General features: G+C 41.0%; 5 protein-coding genes across 6 annotated transcripts; 1 reads left to right on the forward strand and 4 right to left on the reverse strand.

Moving 5' to 3' along the window:
• Positions 1 to 89: 89 nt before the first annotated feature.
• On the reverse strand, positions 90 to 2,772 carry zgc:193711 (uncharacterized protein LOC569781 homolog). Its single transcript, XM_048269947.1, has 4 exons — positions 2,329 to 2,772; positions 1,585 to 1,634; positions 769 to 794; positions 90 to 662 (listed from the first exon to the last, which is right to left on the reverse strand). Exons 1-4 carry the CDS (start codon positions 2,358 to 2,360, stop codon positions 306 to 308), a joined length of 465 nt encoding a protein of 154 aa, XP_048125904.1. The 5' UTR covers positions 2,361 to 2,772; the 3' UTR covers positions 90 to 305.
• A 79-nt stretch (positions 2,773 to 2,851) lies between these two features.
• hspb2 (heat shock protein, alpha-crystallin-related, b2) lies at positions 2,852 to 4,663 on the reverse strand. Its single transcript, XM_048269925.1, has 2 exons — positions 4,402 to 4,663; positions 2,852 to 3,510 (listed from the first exon to the last, which is right to left on the reverse strand). Exons 1-2 carry the CDS (start codon positions 4,493 to 4,495, stop codon positions 3,095 to 3,097), a joined length of 510 nt encoding a protein of 169 aa, XP_048125882.1. The 5' UTR covers positions 4,496 to 4,663; the 3' UTR covers positions 2,852 to 3,094.
• A 628-nt stretch (positions 4,664 to 5,291) lies between these two features.
• Positions 5,292 to 8,564, forward strand: cryabb (crystallin, alpha B, b). Of its 2 annotated transcripts, none has more exons than XM_048269909.1 (3): positions 5,292 to 5,865; positions 6,739 to 6,864; positions 6,981 to 8,564. In XM_048269909.1, exons 1-3 carry the CDS (start codon positions 5,677 to 5,679, stop codon positions 7,173 to 7,175), a joined length of 510 nt encoding a protein of 169 aa, XP_048125866.1. In that variant the 5' UTR covers positions 5,292 to 5,676; the 3' UTR covers positions 7,176 to 8,564. The 2 variants fall into 2 exon arrangements, with proteins under 2 accessions (XP_048125866.1, XP_048125872.1); XM_048269915.1 differs by having other exon boundaries at positions 5,301 to 5,865; positions 6,739 to 6,861.
• A 356-nt stretch (positions 8,565 to 8,920) lies between these two features.
• Positions 8,921 to 10,626, reverse strand: c2h11orf1 (chromosome 2 C11orf1 homolog). The gene is made up of 4 exons (XM_048269897.1): positions 10,304 to 10,626; positions 9,968 to 10,209; positions 9,751 to 9,820; positions 8,921 to 9,562 (listed from the first exon to the last, which is right to left on the reverse strand). Exons 1-4 carry the CDS (start codon positions 10,407 to 10,409, stop codon positions 9,432 to 9,434), a joined length of 549 nt encoding a protein of 182 aa, XP_048125854.1. The 5' UTR covers positions 10,410 to 10,626; the 3' UTR covers positions 8,921 to 9,431.
• Positions 10,627 to 10,732: 106 nt separating this feature from the next.
• On the reverse strand, positions 10,733 to 12,386 carry mia (MIA SH3 domain containing). Its single transcript, XM_048269959.1, has 5 exons — positions 12,303 to 12,386; positions 11,811 to 12,028; positions 11,436 to 11,569; positions 11,115 to 11,225; positions 10,733 to 11,016 (listed from the first exon to the last, which is right to left on the reverse strand). The coding sequence occupies exons 2-5, from the start codon at positions 11,941 to 11,943 to the stop codon at positions 10,993 to 10,995; spliced, it is 402 nt and encodes a 133-aa protein (XP_048125916.1). The 5' UTR covers positions 11,944 to 12,028; positions 12,303 to 12,386; the 3' UTR covers positions 10,733 to 10,992.
• Between the last annotated feature and the right edge of the window lie 484 nt (positions 12,387 to 12,870).

Raw genomic sequence — 12,870 nt, forward strand, 5'->3', positions numbered from 1 at the left:
TTTAGCTCTCTCGAATCTGCACTTCTAAGCAGCTGCTACTCAATCTCATAAGGGGTAGGCTAAATAAAAGTCCAGATATGTCTGCAGTGTAAATCTTCTATAATATATTTGCATGTACAAAATAAATAAAGAAAAACATGCATTTGATGAAAAGAATAATCACAGAGCTTTTGAGAACAAAAAATTAAACAGGCTTGATCATTTAGGCTACAAATTCCAGTCTGCTGCATCTCTCCCAAACTTTAAGAAAATAAAAATAAAAATCCATATAGCCTTTTATTAAAAAAAAGAGAAAAAAAAAACAATCAAACAAACACAGCGTTCAAATCTTCAGCACAGTGACCCCTCTTTTTGTGTGATTTGGATTTTGGTCTCTGCAGAGCTCCAGGAGGTATGAGAATATCTGCAGCGTCCCTGGAACTGGAGCTGGCACTGGCAGACACTGGGGCCTTTGTGTGCGGTGTGGTGCTGAAATCTAAGGAGGCGTACTCAGTGCTGCTGACTGGAGGTGGCCTCTGTCTCCCTCTGCTGGCCATCTGTCCTGACTGCAACACTTGGATTTCAGCATAGTGGAGCTCCTCCTCGGGCTGTCGTTTCTTCTTGTTCACCTTCGCATAAACAGGCTCGTCTGGCACAGTGTCGCACAGATGGACATCTGCTGTCTGAAGAGGGTTGAGATAATCAGGCTACTTCACTTTCACAAAGACATGCAACAGGCCTTGACACTAACTAGGCTGACCAGCACTTTTGAGCTTTACAATAACGTACCTGCTCAGGAGGAGTTGACTGTGCATCTGATAAAAAAGTAAAGATCAATCAGTGGTTAATAAGAAAGTTATTCAATTACGATTTCCTACACTAAGGATTTAGAGGCATTCAGCATTAGTAAAATTCAGTAAAGAAATCACGTTTGACAGTGGAAGGGTATTTCCAAGTGTAGCTACTGCTGATAAAAGTCAAGTCAAGTCAAGTCATTTTTATTTATAAAGCGCATTTAACATGTACATAGTACAATCCAAAGCGCTCCACACAAAAGACATTGACACATAAAGACAAACAATGCTGGACGGAGCGGCGTAGTCACCAGCGTACACGTGACATCAAGACATAAACAAACAATTTACAAAATAACAAAAGACACAAAACAGGTGCCAGACAGAGTGGCGTAATCGCCAGCGTACCTGTGACATCACACCAAGACATACACAAATAAACAGACAGACAAAGACAGAGACAGTAAAGCAAGCCTGTCTTTACAAAGACAGTAGGCTTACAGAACAAGACCAGACATAAAATAAAAGACAAAAGTAGGCTCTTATAGCATGCCACATGCATTCAGGGAAACCCTTTGGTCGGTTAAGAATTAACCCATTGAAAAGAATATAGGCCTACATTTAAATCTATAAAATAATTTAACTAATATTTGATCAAATTCTTCCTCTTAGTTGTAAATAATACTAGTTACAGTGAAATACAAGACAGCAAATGGAGAAGAGCTTAAATGGTTTAAAACAACTGGGTCAGTGGTTGCTGGTGGTTCATAGCTATCGTCATGCTCTAAAAAGAGGATGTTTTTTACAATACCTTTCCTCTTTTTACTCCGTAGCTTAAGCTTCTTTGTATCAACACCCCACCTGGTTAAAAGAAACAAAACACATTACAACCAGAAATAATAATAATAATAATAAGTTACCAAATCACCTATATCTACTAGTCTACCATACAAACTAGCCTACCAACTAAAAACCAAGACATCCTGAGTTTCTTGCATTTGAAGAGTATTTTTCAAGGGTATGATGATGACTTAGCCCACAGGAATGTACAGAGATGTATAGAGCCTATGTTGATATGAACTCACCCCACCCCAACCAAACCCACCTCCACCCCACCGTGTCACTATAGGCACACAGATACACATATAGGCCCATAAAAGCGATAGCCTAGTAGCCTAGTCAAAACGTTATTTTACGAGTGGACTAAATAAGAGTGATAATGACATGAGCGCCCACTGAGCCATTATTCAAGAGGCTAATTATTCAGACCTAGACCTGCGATTAGGTAGCCTAACATTTTGAGACCACCATTAAAAATAACTGTAACCAGGAGGTCAGTCTCTCGGGCAGAAACAAATTGTGACGAGGCTTTGCGTTTTACATATCCTTGAAAGCCTGTAAAACGCAAACGCAAACCATCACAATAAATAAACATAGGCCTATACCTAAAGTCGGACATTGCGAGTAACTTTGAATGTTGACACTTTGGTCAAGAAGTGTCTGCTAAATGTATTGTAATGAAAATAGTTGTTAAAATCTAGGTGTTGATACTTACTTATCGAAGGTTCTTGTTACTTTATTTCCCATTGTAGCCCTACTTCATGGCATCGCATATCACACATTTTGCTGTTAGTTTGCTATTTCCTTGTTCGAGGTTATTGGGGACGTACAGGTGGATAGCGGACTGCTACCTTTGTACCTTCACCAAAAAGGTGGACCACGCCCCCTAAAGGTGACAGTGTAAATGGCCTTAATCATCTGATTTTTGAAAACTGGAATGTGCCATTTAAAAAATGTCTTTGTTTTTAGCCTAGCCCATACATGTGACTGTTTTTTCACTGGTTTAGTCTGAAAAGCAAACTGATAGAAATGGTTATGTATATATCCTTATTGAATGCCACGTGCTTTGGTTAGGCTGAAGTCCTACACCACTACCATAAACTGAAGATATCTGATGATCTAAACATCCTTTGCTTTGTAAGGAACTGTGTGCTCTGCTCATTTTATGAATGGGTTGGTAAAAGAAACTATTGAGTGGCTAGACCCACAGAATATATCATAAAATAAGATTCAAAATAAAACATGGAGAGAGATTTTAATCAAACATGTCATAGGCAAAGAGATAATCAAGTGTAAAAAAGAAAGGATATGTCATGTTTCATATGGGAAGACAGCTGATTTAATTGAACTGAATTGAAAATAGTTTAGCTTAATCCCCCTTTTCTGATGGCCTATTTCACCCATCTTCCTTGCCATTATAATTCAAGAGAGAACAAAATGAACATGAATCCTATCATGAATGAACATGAGTCCTATCCACTTTAGGAACTCTTGGATCCCTTTTTGTCCATTTTTATCTGGATCTGGTTGACCACAGGTTCGATGCCTTCTGTTTTCCGTGGTGCTTCAATGCACAGAATGCCATCATGCGAAACTGACACTTGCACAAGAAGTGGGTCCACTCCCATCGGAAGTATATATGTGCGTGTGAACTCCCTACTGACAAAGCCATGCTGGTCGACCCGCTGTGAGTGACGCCCGCTAACCTCCAGCAGGTTGTCCACTGTGCGCACGTTCAGCTCGTCCGGCGTGAACTGGCAGACGTCCAGCAGCACACGATACCAGTCGTCCTCGCAGTCCACCTGCGAGAAGCCTCGCTCGAGCTGTTTGTTGATGCGTGGGCGGATGTAGTAGCCATGATACAGCACTGGTGTAAGAAGATCCTGAGGAGTCAGGGCTGTGGCGGACAGAGATATGTGATGAAAACATAAGGCTACGCAAAAACATACATGTCTGAAATCAGACCAGGCCGGTGTGGTGAATGCTTGCTTGAAGTTTTAGTCTTCTGTGATACTTTCTGGATTTACATTAACCTGAGTTCAACTATTAACATGCAGCAGTAGCTGCATCACTGAACTAATGTTTACACACCGACTTTGTCCGCTTACTCACCCCCACAAATCTCTAAATAGAAACCTGTCTCTGCCAACAGTCATAGGAGAGGAATATGGAAGTCATACTGCAAGAGTGTCATACTTCCTTTATAATGTTGCCATTTTAATTTTACACTGTATCTAAGAGAAGAATCTAGATGCATTTATTTTGATACTGATGGTTTGCACTGGTGATTTTGTATAACATTATATACCCAACAGTGTTGAGTGTTTGATAGGCCTGGTTAATATCCCTCTTGGCAACAGTTTATTTTTAAGTGGTTGCAGTGCCAGCTCTGTCATGTGTGGCATTCTAAATATAAGCCATGCCAGAGGACTAACATTTCACTAAAATGAAATGATGTCAGGGGAATTGTGAAGCAAGTTGAAACCATGATTATTGTATCATAACACTGGGTACCATCGCATTTAGCAACTGCATCATTATAATTTCACAGTAGGGCAGCTTTTATGAGGTAGCAAACATATAAAAATGACCTTCAGAGACCAGGAGTAGGACCATGCAGGGCAAAACAATTAGCATTATTACATGGCTTCCCTGGCATTTTAAGTCATAATATATAATGCAGAAATCATCACATTTTTTGAATCCATATTACCATAGATCACAACAAAGACAGGCCATATCAGTATTTTGATAACCGAAAGTGTTGTCACTATGCAGAACGTCTTACCCTCAGCAAAGTTCTGATCATACATCCGGCTTGGGTTGCTCATCTCATACTCCATACTCATGGGGTAAGCATGAGGGATCGTGCGCTCAGCCATGGCTGTGTCCTGAACTTAGCAGCTTGTGAGTTAAAGTTTCCAGTCGTTGCCCAGTTTCCCAGGAGAAGGTGGTGGACGAAGGAGAACGACAGGAGAGTGGCAGGCAATGAAGGATGGGGAGAGAGAGTCTGCACAGTTATGCCTGAATGAGGAGGGTGATAAACCTGGCTAGAAATAGCTTGTGGCAGACCCCTCAGAGGTCTCTGGAGAGGGAGTTGATTGTGGGGTAGTACAATGCACCGAGGCAATTGTAGAAATAAAGTTGAGATTTTTTTTCTTGACCTGATGTATTATCACCTGAATCTAAGATAATGCTGCTAAGGATATCACATATCCTGTAGATATATAATACAATTAGTCAGTGTGTAGTAGTGACTTGTTTCATGAGACGTTATGGGAAAAATTACCTTATTCTTTATACTCATTTTTTGTCATTACAATGAACATGCCACAAAAAAGAAATCCGGAAAACCTGCACATTCGGACTGTTCTGGAAGACTTAGGAAGACATGTACCTAATACACATAGAATTCCCTCTGCGATTGAATGACTCTGCACTCTGCAAGAAGATCCATATATAATCCAGAGCTGGCCCACTACCGGCATAGTTGGCCAATCTCCCTTAGGCCCTTGTGTCGGGAGACCAAATCCTGAGAAGAGCCAATGCCCAAATTTGCACTGGCACATTAGAGTCTAGGCATTCTAATCCACCTTGGCACAGTGGCCTTGGAGTGAGTCAGGGGGGGATATGGGAAAACGCCAAGATCAGACGTTACTGGCAAATTCTGCCCCACCGCCCCAGACAGAATGTTTTCCAGGGGCGTGAACATGAGGCACATCAGGACCATTGAAAGCTGATAATCCAGGTAGTATCTGTGTGAATGAAATCAGACTACCGGTTTAAAGACATGCTCTTTAGAGAAGGGTGAAGGGAGCGAGAAAGACTGAGCAGGGGACAGTAGGAGGGATTGAGTGAGAGAGAAAGACAGAGAGAGAAAGAGAGAAAGAGAGAGGGTGAGCGCGAGAGAGGGGGCAAAACAGTTTACATCATTGTTCCAGAACCGTCGTCAGCGGGCTGGCAGGGCCTGGCAGTAGCAGAGTATATAAGCTGGCCGTCGGGACAAAAAACAGATTCCGAGTGGCTTGTGGACAGTGGCTTCCTTCGCACCTTCTGGAGCAGCATGGACGTGACTATCCAACAGCCCTGGTTCCGCCGCTTCCTCCCCTCCTTCCTCCCCAGCCGTATCTTCGACCAGCACTTTGGGGAGCACATCAGCGAGAGCGACATGCTGCCGCCCATCCCCTCACTCTACTATCCCCGGGTCGCTGTCCCGCGCTGGCCCAGCTGGCTGGAGAGTGGACACTCTGAGGTGAGCTGCAGGTCCAGGCAAAATCTCCTACAGCCTGATATTTGACACCAATACAATGCCTCAGTGCTTCAGACAGACTGATACTTTGAGGTGACGGTAAATAATATGTAAAGTTACTATACTATTATATGAGAATATAATGATCAATAATACAGATTTCTGCTGTCAATTGTGAGCACATTTCATTTATTGTATGTGATGAGTCATTAAAGTATCATATTAGCTATTCTAAGTAAAAAATATGAATATTTGTCAGCTGTTTCCATGGTATATCAGTGTGTTATTGCTGTGTTCCCTAAAACAGTCTCACATGGGACTTTCTCATCTCTGTGTACATAGAGATTGGAGTGGCTATTTTTATATCAATTTTAAGCCATGGAACACATGGACATTGTTCAGCTGCACACTCAAAACAATGACACCGATGAGCTATTTAAAACATGTCATGATCCCTACATGACAAGTCTGATTTGGACATGCTTATGGATTATACAGTATTATGTATGCAGCCCATAGTTTGTTACATACAACATCTAGGGACTTTTGCATGTGTTGCATGCAAACAGCATACAAAGGTACAAACTACAAAGTGTTTGAATGCAGCAGATATTTGCCAATACTTTCAATAAAAGTCTGCGGCCTGTAGCTTTCCCTTCACAGTTGTTTATTTGCTCCCTTATCATTGGCTTAAGTCACCACTGCTGACTTCCTCTGTTAACTTCACATACTTGAAAGAGGTGGTGGCACCCCATACTAAAACATACAGCACCACCAGGAGGTGCTAAGTTTGAAAGTTCATTATACATTGTCTGTTGGGCTCCAATTGACCCAATCTGATATGGGTTATTATGGTGTGATATTTCATGTTTCCAGATGCGGATGGAGAAGGATCGCTTCACAGTTAGCCTTGATGTGAAGCACTTTTCCCCTGAGGAGCTGTCAGTGAAGATTAATGGAGATTTCATCGAGATCCATGCCAAACACCAAGAACGTCAGGTGGCAAATTTGCGCCCAATTCCCGTGCAGCTTCACACTGTGGCATGAGCCCTACACATGTACAATATTGAACATTTACAGCATTCCTGAGAGTGAAAAATCATGTCTCTTGTTTTTAGGACGATCATGGCTTTGTGTCACGGGAGTTCCAGAGGAAATACAAACTCCCAGGCGGGGTGGACCCAGCCAGTATCACCTCCTCCCTGTCCACAGACGGTGTCCTTACCGTAATCGGACCACGGAAGGTTTCCGATGTCCCAGAGCGGAACATCCCCATCACACATGATGACAAGCCTGCTGTGCAGCAGAAGTAGAGCCTCTAGTGCTCCTGCTTGGCCATCCACTGAGCTCTACCCATCTCGGCCCCTAACATGCCCCTCACCTGTTTCTCATATTTATATGTAGCTATAGAGAGCCTATAGCTGGGTGCCAAAAATTAGGGAAATGAACTGTATACTGTATGTCTACCAAGTCTGAAATCAAGAGCCATAGGACCACAAAACCAAAATCCTGTCAGTATTTTTTTTCAAAGACAAGTTCTCAAAGCCTTAAAGACTGTAAACATTGCTACCCCAATCTCATGAATGACTTTACTTTCGGTTACATTTTTCTTTTTATTTCATGGGAGGCAAAAACTTGTACATCTTCCTCAAATGCAGTGCCCGTACCTCGACTGAAATATGTGGTGAGAGTGTAAAGGGCATTAGGGAGCATTGGACAGAGGAGGACAGGCATGACATGTCATGTTGAAGGATGTGGTAGGCCTGAAAGGTGAGCTGAAGTGTGAGATAATGGTGAAATAATGAGATAATGGTGAAATAATGGAGAAACACAACTTTCCCCTATTCTGAAAGTACGGCAATGATGAGATCAGGACCTAACTGTTCAATATGAATTAATATAAAGCTAAAGTTAAGGTTGACTGATATTGTTTTACTTGTTCATTCTGAGTTTAACAAGAAGCTCAATATCAAACTACATAAATGAATAATTAGCTAATTATTGAGAAGTACTTACTCTATCACTTGTCTCACTGCGTCCATAAAATGCATGAGTCCTCCTCTATGTCAGTTATCAGGCTGGGATACCAGAACTGAGAGCTACTACTTAATAGTGATTACACATTTATGATTTAGCTACAATTACAGTTGAAGATTCTGTAAAGGTGATATGTAAAGGGAAAGTGTCTATCACTGTGTCTAAAATGATATGGACTAAAGATTGATTAAATCTCAAAGCAATATTTGGCATTTTAGACAGCAGTGTAACAAACTGGTTTGGATGATCTAACACCTTTGGGGCAGAAAAAAATTATTGAGTCCATTAAAAGGGTGTTTATGTTTTAAAATCCTTATTTTACACACACCCAATGTGTTCAAAAAGACATAACATCACCAAGATTGTCCACATTTGATTCAGTCTCTTTCAATTTGCCTCAATCGCAACTTTAAAATATATTATTACTGATATATATTTATATGTAATATTTATACATTTACAAAAAACTAATATTGGTTGATGAAAGAAAAGCCAGTACACACGTAACCCTTAATATCTACATCCCTTTTGACTTTCAGCTGAGGGGTTGTTCTCTTTCATTTTGCTTGCTGAAACATTCCTTATAATATTAACTATTAACAGTAATTATGAGTGTGTAACTACTATCCATATGCATAATAAAAAAGTCTCACTATTTAAAAGCATTGGAGAGGCGGTCATGTGTGATGTGATTTCATTAAACTAGTCAGTCTTTATGCAGCAAAGAAAGGGCATTAGAATTATTGCAGCACTTCCACAGCTAAATGGATTGTTTCATTAGAACTAATTTGATTTCAAACAGGACACTTCCATTCTCTCTCTCTCTCTCTCTCTCTCTCTCTCTCTCTCTGTGTATTGTATTGACAGGGGAGATTATGCCTCATTCCCCAAAGCCTCTTATCTGAGATGAACAATGAAAACACTGATTAGATAAGCATTAATTGCATTCCAATGGAATTTAGCTATGGACCTAATGAGACAACTGGGGGAAAAAAACAATAGCACCCCAAAAACACTTGAATACTTGAATACTGTTTTACTCAGTTAGCAGTAAAAAGAATAATCAGTAACTTTACATATAGAGGAGTATGCTATTGAGGTTAATCTTCTGCATTTGATGCCACAGTAGGCCCAAAACTTAACCCCATAACAGAGCCCTCCTTTACTGCAGCTATCCGGTTTTCAGTCACTGTTTCCACTCACATAAGGGGGTAAGGTATACCACAGAATAGAGCAGGGATTCTATACAAGAATCAGAGGTGTGGAGGTTTGGTTTTAAAGTCTTATTTTCTTATCTTCTGTTCTAAAGTCTTATACAGACTTCATTCTGACCATCCAAAATGGAGCATTTCAGCAGGTTCAATATTCATGGAAAGACAAAGCAAACAAAACAACCAACATAAAAATGATTGAGTTTGCTGTATTTAAGGCCAGGGAGCTCTCCTACTGCTCCTGGGAGACTGTGATGTCCTGTCAGGGAGCTCTCCTACTGCTCCTGGGAGACTGTGATGTCCTGTGGGTATTGTGAGGTTTCACCATTTTTCCTGCTCTCGTCCATGTGCTCTGAAGTCCTGTCTATAGCTGGAGTCTGCTACACACTTGGTGTGCGGAGGATCCAACTCAGGCTGATGTCCAGGGAAGCTTCTAGGCTCCTTCGCATGGGCTTCAGAATGAAATAAACAAATAAACAGTAAACACACTTGATAAGTTGAGAGTTGGTGATGGCTCTACATCTTTCAGAATGTTTGGATAATCAAAAGAATACCTTTATATGGCTCTGGATAGGCCTATTGAAATGGATTTGGTTATTTTTATTTGAAGTGAAAGAGCAAAGGGGAGCAACAGACTTACGGATTTGAGTGGGCTTTTTCTCATCTTTGTTGTAGGTTGAACTATAAGTTGTTTCAAAGTAGTCAGAAAACTGAGAGATAAAGAAAGTGATATAATACTTCAATTATGCAAATGAAAGGTCACCTGATAAATGCAAAAATCTTGACAAAATCTATAATGTCTGGTGTATGTTGTCTCATTTCAGATCATGAAAATTATGACAAGCATCAGAGCTCACCTGAGAGGGCAGTGGCCGGCGTACTTTTGTAGAGTAACGCATATCAAACCGTTGCTCAGACCAATTGCCAATCAAGGTGGCAGTGGTATAGGCGTTTTCACTGGTGGAGCAACGCCATCCAAATTGACGCAACTTGGCATCTTTAAATGAGTCATGCCAAACCTCACTCTGGCCAGAGGCGCGGAGCATATAGTGGAAAGGTGCTGCTTTCTTTGTCCATGTACTATCCATGCATAAGAAACCTGGAAAAAGGTCCATCCCATATTATTATAAAGACACTAAATGTGGCTTATTCTGAAGAAGGAATGAAAGCCCTGGCCACACTGACCTACTTACCCACTGATTCACCTGCGAATAAAACAATAATGGTGTCCTCACAAGGTTGCTCACTTGATCTGGTAGACTTTTTTTTGACTGTGTGTGCTGCCCAAGTGCTGCCCATAGAACTCTGAAAGAGCTTCTCTGTGTTCTATCCATTGACTGTATGGTTCTATTTTTGATGACATCTGAATGGGATCCTACTTTGTTGACACGTCACCATGGTTACGTTTTTTTCTCTCAAAGAGATCCCTGGGTATCTGGGTTAACATACAGGCTAAATTTAATTAAATTAATTTAATTAGGGTTAAAAGGTAACTGAAATAAAACACATAGACTGAGGTGACGTAGGCTACAATGTGCAAGACAAATGATGATCGTTAGAATAAAAGTATCCTTCATACAAACGCGATGCGCTCCATTACGCAATGAAAAAAGACACAAAAACAGCTTTGTTTATCTTTATTGAACATCAGAAATCTGCCCAAAGCATAAACGGTGTCTACAGCATCGATAAATAAGAACTGAATCTGTGTGTTTGCTTAGTTATACCACATAGCAGCCTAGGCAGCTCACAAAGGTGTCCATAGCACGAAGGTGTCCAAAAAACGAGGTCATTTTTTGACTCGTGGCAGTAGCAGTGCTTACAAAAGAGATTCACGGGTCATCCATATGCTAATCGTTTTTGAGGTAAACCAGAAACGTATTCAGTAACAATAGAAGTCCCATTTCTGGAAAAGACAAACATATTGCTTTAGTCATCGATTGTTTTACAGCTAGGCCCACGGATAGGTTATTCCCTCAAAAGCGTCAAGTTGTCTATACTCACGTCAGTTTTAACCTCGACCTCTGCTGGCATCAAGGCATGGGTTTCTTCAACAACACTGCTTGGGAAATGTCCAAGACGCGCTTCATGCTCGCCATAGTAGGAACCTTGAACCTGAGTAATTGAATGAAGGAAGTAGGTTTAAAAAAAAAAAACTAAGCAAACAAGTCAGCTCTCTCTAATAGCCTACATTTCAATTATTGCTGTCTTGAAATTCATAGACACTGCAAGCAACATCATGTCAATAAAACATAAACATGTCAAGACTCACTGTGGCATTCATCACAACAGCTCATGCATCATTCGGTTTGTTTTGTCACTTACACTGCCTGCCCAGAAGAGGTTACCATAGTCCTTCAGCATGGCATACACATAAACAAGCTGACCCTGGCGGAGAGGGATGAAGCGGCAGTCTTGAGGATAATAATCTTGAAGGGCACGAGCAATGAGGATGGGATCTAGAAACAGACACTCTTGTCAATTATGTGAACACTGTTTTTTACATTTTTTTTCTTCTCAAAAGTGGTTCTGATAAAGGAACATAGTTTGACAATTTGACAAACTATATTAAGTAGCTCTTTATATATTTATATTTAAGTAGGCTACTACTGTATGTAGCTTACTGGAAGTAGGCTACTACTGTATGTAGCTTACTGCATTTCATTGCAACAACCAATTGTTTTAAAAGGTCAAACTCACGACTGCACTCAGCATCTGCACACAGCTTCTTGTTGGAGAGCTTGGGCATCTCTCTCCCTGCCTGGGCAATCAGAGGCAGAAGACCACATAGCACCAGAACCGATGACCAGCTCATGCCGTTCAGCTTCTCCATGTTCCTCTTCTCTGATGGTCAGTCTGTCTGCGGAGAGTTGGGACTAGAGGAGGGACTTCAGTTGGGAGCTTTACTCCACCTCCTGCTAAACTCACAGAGCAGATAGAGCACTCATTTCAAATGTGCAACTTGTTTGCTCCCCTGTTTGTTTGTTCACTATCACCATTTTTAATGCTGGAAAAAAACACTACAGTAATTAGTAGTCATTTTTACCCTTGTGACATAAATTAGAAATAAGATTAAATAAGCCACATTTTGTTTTTCAATTTATAAATTTGCAGAAAAATGCAATGTAGATATAATATATGTAAATGGTTCATATTGCTCTCTTGATTCACTATATGTCTATCCCTTGTTACCTGTTTGTTGACTAAGTAGGCTCCACAAGCTCAAAGAGTCCCTTTCAAGCAGAGAAAAAATTGTTTTGCAGCGATCTGGAGGCATGGCAGGCAGTTTCACAGGCTCCTGTTTGTGTCGATTTGTCTGACCTTGGACCCCCCCACACACACACACACACACCACCACCACCACCACCACCACCACCCCGGTCTGCACACTCAGTTCACTGTCTGTATGCTTTGGGAGAAAGTCATTCCACAAGCCTCACTGCACCCACAGACAGAACTGAGAAAAACAAGGTGGTCTTTGTGACATGCCATTCTGTCTGTCTCAAAACCTTTTTAATGACTGTTTAAAATCAATCTCTATCCTTTGCACTTTTGATCTGTCTAGCCTTAAATCATTTTTACAGTTCCATGGTTATTGTTTTCATGTGAGATAATCAGTCCATCCTCACATGTGGGCAGGAAGGGCAGGGCCCGTAACTGTTGCCCATAAAAAATCTGAGTAACAGCCAATAATGTCCACTTCTATTGTTTTGAAAACTACATGTAGGTACAAGTACGCACATCGCCCAATATGAGTGTC

Source organism: Alosa alosa, chromosome 2, assembly GCF_017589495.1.
Source record: "Alosa alosa isolate M-15738 ecotype Scorff River chromosome 2, AALO_Geno_1.1, whole genome shotgun sequence".
In the NCBI taxonomy this organism is placed as follows: Eukaryota; Metazoa; Chordata; class Actinopteri; order Clupeiformes; family Clupeidae; genus Alosa; species Alosa alosa.

Bases quoted from the DNA above. Each gene is read 5' to 3' on its own strand.
- cryabb (XM_048269909.1), top strand. From the start codon at position 5,677: ATGGACGTGACTATCCAACAGCCCTGGTTCCGCCGCTTCCTCCCCTCC. The intron at 5,866-6,738 runs GTGAGCTGCAGG...TCATGTTTCCAG, and splicing joins TGGAGAGTGGACACTCTGAG to ATGCGGATGGAGAAGGATCG. The intron at 6,865-6,980 runs GCAAATTTGCGC...TCTTGTTTTTAG, and splicing joins AACACCAAGAACGTCAGGTG to GACGATCATGGCTTTGTGTC.
- c2h11orf1 (XM_048269897.1), bottom strand. From the start codon at position 10,409: ATGGGCAGCACTTGGGCAGCACACACAGTCAAAAAAAAGTCTACCAGA. The intron at 10,210-10,303 runs GTAAGTAGGTCA...ACCTTTTTCCAG, and splicing joins ATTCGCAGGTGAATCAGTGG to GTTTCTTATGCATGGATAGT. The intron at 9,563-9,750 runs GTAAGTCTGTTG...TTCATTCTGAAG, and splicing joins GAAAAAGCCCACTCAAATCC to CCCATGCGAAGGAGCCTAGA.
- mia (XM_048269959.1), bottom strand. From the start codon at position 11,943: ATGGAGAAGCTGAACGGCATGAGCTGGTCATCGGTTCTGGTGCTATGT. The intron at 11,570-11,810 runs GTGAGTTTGACC...GTCTGTTTCTAG, and splicing joins TGCAGATGCTGAGTGCAGTC to ATCCCATCCTCATTGCTCGT. The intron at 11,017-11,114 runs GTGAGTATAGAC...TGTCTTTTCCAG, and splicing joins AGGTCGAGGTTAAAACTGAC to AAATGGGACTTCTATTGTTA.
- zgc:193711 (XM_048269947.1), bottom strand. From the start codon at position 2,360: ATGGGAAATAAAGTAACAAGAACCTTCGATAA. The intron at 1,635-2,328 runs GTAAGTATCAAC...TCTTTTAACCAG, and splicing joins GTAACAAGAACCTTCGATAA to GTGGGGTGTTGATACAAAGA. The intron at 663-768 runs GTACGTTATTGT...AACCCTCTTCAG, and splicing joins AGTCAACTCCTCCTGAGCAG to ACAGCAGATGTCCATCTGTG.
- hspb2 (XM_048269925.1), bottom strand. From the start codon at position 4,495: ATGGCTGAGCGCACGATCCCTCATGCTTACCCCATGAGTATGGAGTAT. The intron at 3,511-4,401 runs GTAAGACGTTCT...TGTCCGCCACAG, and splicing joins TGATCAGAACTTTGCTGAGG to CCCTGACTCCTCAGGATCTT.